Source organism: Nicotiana tabacum, chromosome 21 (assembly GCF_000715075.1).
Source record: "Nicotiana tabacum cultivar K326 chromosome 21, ASM71507v2, whole genome shotgun sequence".
Lineage (NCBI taxonomy): Eukaryota > Viridiplantae > Streptophyta > Magnoliopsida > Solanales > Solanaceae > Nicotiana > Nicotiana tabacum.
In genome coordinates this window covers 86250044-86255656 of record NC_134100.1, presented here as the reverse complement: position 1 = coordinate 86255656, position 5613 = coordinate 86250044, and the positions used below count along the sequence as shown (strand labels likewise).

Sequence of the window (5613 nt, the reverse complement as noted above, 5' to 3'; positions counted from 1 at the left end):
GAGAAAATTATTATTTATTTTAAAAATATTTTCGACTACTGTAGCCGGAATATTATATAAATAATAATTATTTATTAGTTATTTTTATTTTATTTTTCGACCATAGTAATCGGAATGTTGAATTTTCTGAAAAGTTTCTGTAATTTTCTGACTACCGTATTCGTAAAATGCATTATTCTTGGCACATTTTCTGACTACTGTAATCGAAAATTCATTATTCTGGGCACATTTTCGACTACAGTAGTCGAAAAATTAATTTTTGGCAGAATACGCATTTTATTAGCACACCACCTGTCAAATGACCAATACATAAACAACCAATTCAACCAATCAATTCCAACTAAACAACCAACTCAATCAACCAGTTCCAACTAAACAATCTAATAATCCAAGCAACCAATTCCAACTTTAACATACAAATATTCAAATCCCATAATATCAAACCAAAACATTAGTTAAAGTCTAAATATTCAATATCAAGTCTAAGTAGCTAATACACATCAACACTAACATAATAAAGTCTAAACATATATACCACATCATCCAAATCTACCATAAAATTTAAATATAAAATCTAAACATTCAAGAATAGTAATCAACCATAAACCACTACTACACGTCAGATTCAGTCTCTTCATCATCATAAGAGTGGGGCATGTGCCTTTTCATGTATTTATCCACTCTAGCAATGTGAGTTTCGGTTGTTTCACACCGTTTCGATAGCAACTCAATTTGCTTTCGCATTGCTTCCATTTCTTCCTGATTTTGCGCAGTAGGAGCATCCGAAAATAATGGCGATGGACGAAAAGAGGAAGGTCGTTGTACTCCAAGCACGTAAATTATTCCTTTGGATACACCACCTGCCACATATGCCCATATTGAAGTCATATCATCGGGTGATGGTTGGATTGGGGTACCATCATCAGAAGCAGGCTGCGTCTGACACCATTCATCCAAACTTCTATGATATCTATCCTGAAATAAAAGTAATAAGGATTATATAAATAAATTAATATCAAAGTAAAATGAAAATAGTTTTAAAGTTATGATCTTATATATTGTTCTGATACACGTGACTCAACCCATCCTTCTCTTAAACTATCTTTCTTCATTTTCTTATGTGTCTCACCATGAGATACTGGTCCCCCTTTTAACTTTTCCTGCAAAATTAATAGGATATATAATTTAGAAAAAGTTCAATAGTGTTCAAACAAAACCAAAGAAAATAAAGGTGAAAATTACCAATCTCCGTCGATGCGCAACAAAACTCATAGATCCCCCGGAGTGCAACGAGCCACCCTTTTGAGAGGCTCGGGCTGCCTTTGCTCGTTCACTCTTCTTCTTAAATGCATCACTATCCCATATTGCTAAAAAAATTATCCACACATCTTCTCTTATCCAATCAAGCTTCTTCCTCTTTTCTCGACCTTCAAACAATGAATCTGCAATCCTTTTTTTTGCTTTCTTCTCCTTCTCGACATCTTTTATTTCATTGTCATATCGTTTCTCCCGCACACACTTAAGTAAATAATATCAATCACAAAGACAAAAGGGGTATATATTCTTGAGGTATATTAAGTATCAGCATCTAAACCAAACTACAACAATGCATTTTACATGAAAGAAAAGAGTACCAATAGAAACACAAAGATAATACCTTTTATTGTTCTTGTCTCTCTGCCTCGACATAATTCACCAAATTCTTAACATTTTATTTTAATCTTATCCTTGAAAAAGAAGTACAACTCTGCAATATTGCACCTTACTCATTAAATATTTAAAGCTTTTAGTCAATTGAGTGAACTCCCATATAGTTCAACAAGATTGAGATTCCATCTCAATATAAGTTTACTCTTATTTTTGTAGTTCTAAAATTAGTTCATTCCAACTACCATTGTAAGTTCCATGTCACTCAAATTTAACATCTCCTAAGCTTTTGACACTAAGTAGCTGCAGACAAATTAACATGTGCTTTCAGCACTCAAATTGAACACACACACACACACACCGCGCGCGCACACAAAAAACATATATATACACACATAAATCCATACATATAGAGATAGAGTGTGTGTGTGTCTGTGTATAGGGAAGAGAGGACAAAACAGTTTTTGTAGGACAAAAAAGAAGAAGCAAGAAGCTGTTTCCTTTTTTCAAACATCCAAATGAACATAGAAAGACTTAAAAAAATATACACACAACAAAAAAAAAAGGAAAAAAAGCTTGAACTCCAAGCAAGTAATACCAAAACAATATGAAAGTACAACATAAATTCCTATGTACATTTGTTTAAAAATGGAACAAGAACAGTCTAAAAAAAGCTCGGTCACAACTGATATTTTCTATTTACATTACAGTGCTCTTACTGTAGATTCTCTATTTGCATTATCCAACCAAGTAATTAGACAATAGATATAAGAAAGCAAAAGCTCGGTCAAAACTGGTATTTTCAATAAGCACGATTAAATAAAGCATCAAAACATAGTTGCACTACCAGAACTCTGGAAACATTGAGGGCCCTCCTACATTCCACTATTTGAAGGGAGAAAACCAACAGAGAGATCTGTAAAATTGAAGAAATATGTAAATGTAATTTGTATTACAAGTAATATTCAGGGCATAATCATTTACAACAACATTTATGCCTCTAAGGTGTAAATAAAATCTTAACATTAACCATAGTGGTGCCGTTGATTTTGCACACTAAAAATGAAACCCTAGTCTTGGCTAAAGATTAGATGGAGAGAGAAATAGAGAGAGAGCATACTTGATGAAGACTCTGTCGCGGATTTTGCTGGTGCCGTTGAGAACGTACTTGAGAGAGGCGAGGAGAGAGTATAGAGAGAGATACAGAGTAAGAGAGTGGGAAAAAAGAATTAGAAAAATAAGGGGTTAGGCAAAAAATAACATAACTTTTCCAACTACTATAGTCGCTAAGTACGGTCTGCCAAACTTCCGACTACTGTAGTCGTAAACTATATACTATTATTTAGTTTTTTTTATAAAAAACATTCCGACTACAACTGTCAGGACCATTTGGTCAAAAGTAGTTTGACTTTTACTATCTGATGAAAATTCTCGGCGGAATTTTCCGCGAAACTTTACGATTATATTAGTCGAAAACATAGTCGGAATAATTCTTAAAAATAAATTAAAAAATAAATATGAGGTTTCCGACTATAGTAGTCAAAAAATTGCGACTGGCATTTTATAGTTGGAATTTGTAGTCGGAAAAAAGGGATTTTCTGGTAGTGTATATTGTAATGGGTTCTTTTTGGTACAAATATAATCCGGTTGCTGATATTTATATCATCAGTGTAATGAGCCAAGCAATAGTCATGATAGTTAGTTGGTTGTAACTTAAGTTTACTATGGTTAGTAGTAGAGTTAGTTAACTACAGCTTAATAGTAGAGTTAATTTTATTTTTCATTTCTACATATACATGTACAACTGGATAAGAATTCAATTGAATCTTTTAGAATATTCTCTCTATTTTCATTCTCTGCTCTGCACTTACTCAGTTCAATAGGTCATCTTTTATTCAGCTCAAACTCCATGGCAGAGCTTTATGGATAGCTGAATTTGACATGGTATCAGAGCCACACGACTATTAGTGTGGTCTTCTTCTTCTCAAATACTTCTTTACAAGCTCATTCGTTGGACTCATCAATGGTGACAATAGATAATACCGAACCGGAGAAGCTGAGCCATAATCATCCTCTGTTCCTGAATTCGAATGATAATTCAGGTGCAATTTTTATTTTCTTACAACTACGAGGACCGGAAAATTACTCCGTTTGGAGCCAGGTGATGAAAATTGCCATCCTAGGCCGAAGTAAGCTAGGGTTCATCGACGGCACATGTAAAAGGGAGAATTACGGCACGAACCTCGTTGATCTCTGGGAGCGATGCAATGCGATCGTATTATCGTGGTTAATGAATTGTGTTTCACCAGATTTACTCAGTGGAATAGTCTATTCCTCGAATGCCAGTGCAATTTCGAATGACTTGAAGGAGAGGCTTGACAAAGTCAATTGTTCTAGAATATTTCAAATTCATAAAGAAATTGCCACTGCAAGTAAGGGTACCAGCTCGATCTCAGCTTATTTCTCAAAATTGAAGCTGCTTTGGGCAGAGATTGACAGTTTGGCCCTAATTCTGGGATGTGATTGTGCGAAATCTCATGAATTTATTCAATTCATGGAGCTTCAGAAACTTATACAATTTTTAATGGAGCTAAATGAGTCCTATGAACAAGCACGTAGCCAACTCTTGATGATGGTTCATGTTCCATCTATGAACAAAGCCTACTCTATGTTAATGGAACGTGAGTGTCAAAGGACTATGTCCAACACCTTTACCACTATTGATGGGGCGAAATGGCGGCACTGATGATAACTAGATTTGGGAATCAGCAGAGGCCAAAGAAAAATTACAATCTTCAGTGTGATGTCTGCCACATGAAAGGCCACACTAAAGAAACTTGCTACAGGGTAGTAGGATATAAAAAAGATAAAAAATTTAGGAAGAAGTACAACTCACAGGCAACAGTTAACTTTGAGGCTGAAGATGTTCCAACAACCACAATTGGTTCCACTCTTATGGCTCGCACATTTACTCAAGAACAATATCAACAAATTTTACAACTGCTTAAAGGCAAGAAAACTGAAATAGCAGCTAATGCAACAGGAATGGATTCAAGTATTATAATGTCCCTAATGTCTAACTTGGATCAAGATGTTTGGATTGTAGATAGTGGTGCCTCTAATAATATGGTTTCAAAGCTAGAAACATTAGATAGTCTGACCTCATTCCTAAAGGATAATTCAGTTTATTTGCCAAATGGAGATGTGGCTGCAATTACACATAGTGGATCAACTAGTATATTCAAGACTAGAAGATTAATGATGTTCTTCATGTTCCAAATTTTAAGTATAACCTACTGTCACTTTCAAAATTGATAAAAGAGTTGCAGTGTTTGGTAGCTTTCTTTCCTGATATGTGTGTGTTTCAGGATCTCTATACTGGGAAGGCGTTGGGGATTGGTAGTGAAACAAATGGATTGTGCATACTCAAATATTGCATACGCAGGAGGAAGCTTTCTACACCAACTGTACATACCACAATCATGCCTACTTCTATGTCAGTTAGTCGAGATTCAACAAAGCTGGGGACATGGCACCAGAGACTTGGCCACCTACCTATGGAGGCACTTAAGAGGATTGATAAATTCAAGAATCTCCACATTAGTAACAGAAACAGTGATTGTGTAATGTGTCATGTTTGTCCATTAGCTAGGCAGACTCGGTTGCCATTTCCAGTTAGTACTAGTAGAGCAAAGGCTCCATTAGATCTTTTGCATGCTAATGTATGGGGACCATTCAGAGTACCCACTTATGATAGCAAAAGGTTTTTTCTTATAGTTGTGAATGATTTCTCTAGAATCACTTGGCTCTTCTTGATGAATGCTAAAGATGAGACTTGTTGGTTAATGAAAAGATTGTTCTCTATGATCAGTACTCAGTTTGATTGTTCTGTTAAGATCTTGAGAACATATAATGGCTCTGAATTTGTTAATTTAAATATGAAGCAGTTAGTTGAGACATTAGAAA

The 5613-nt window shown here is 35.0% G+C and overlaps 1 protein-coding gene across 1 annotated transcript; it reads right to left on the bottom strand.

The window, feature by feature from the left end:
* Window positions 1-365: 365 nt before the first annotated feature.
* LOC107786537 (uncharacterized) lies at window positions 366-4295 on the bottom strand. Its single transcript, XM_075241925.1, has 6 exons — window positions 4224-4295; window positions 2768-2944; window positions 2495-2563; window positions 1243-1518; window positions 1083-1160; window positions 366-975 (listed from the first exon to the last, which is right to left on the bottom strand). The coding sequence occupies exons 1-6, from the start codon at window positions 4293-4295 to the stop codon at window positions 613-615; spliced, it is 1035 nt and encodes a 344-aa protein (XP_075098026.1). The 3' UTR covers window positions 366-612.
* Window positions 4296-5613: the final 1318 nt, after the last annotated feature.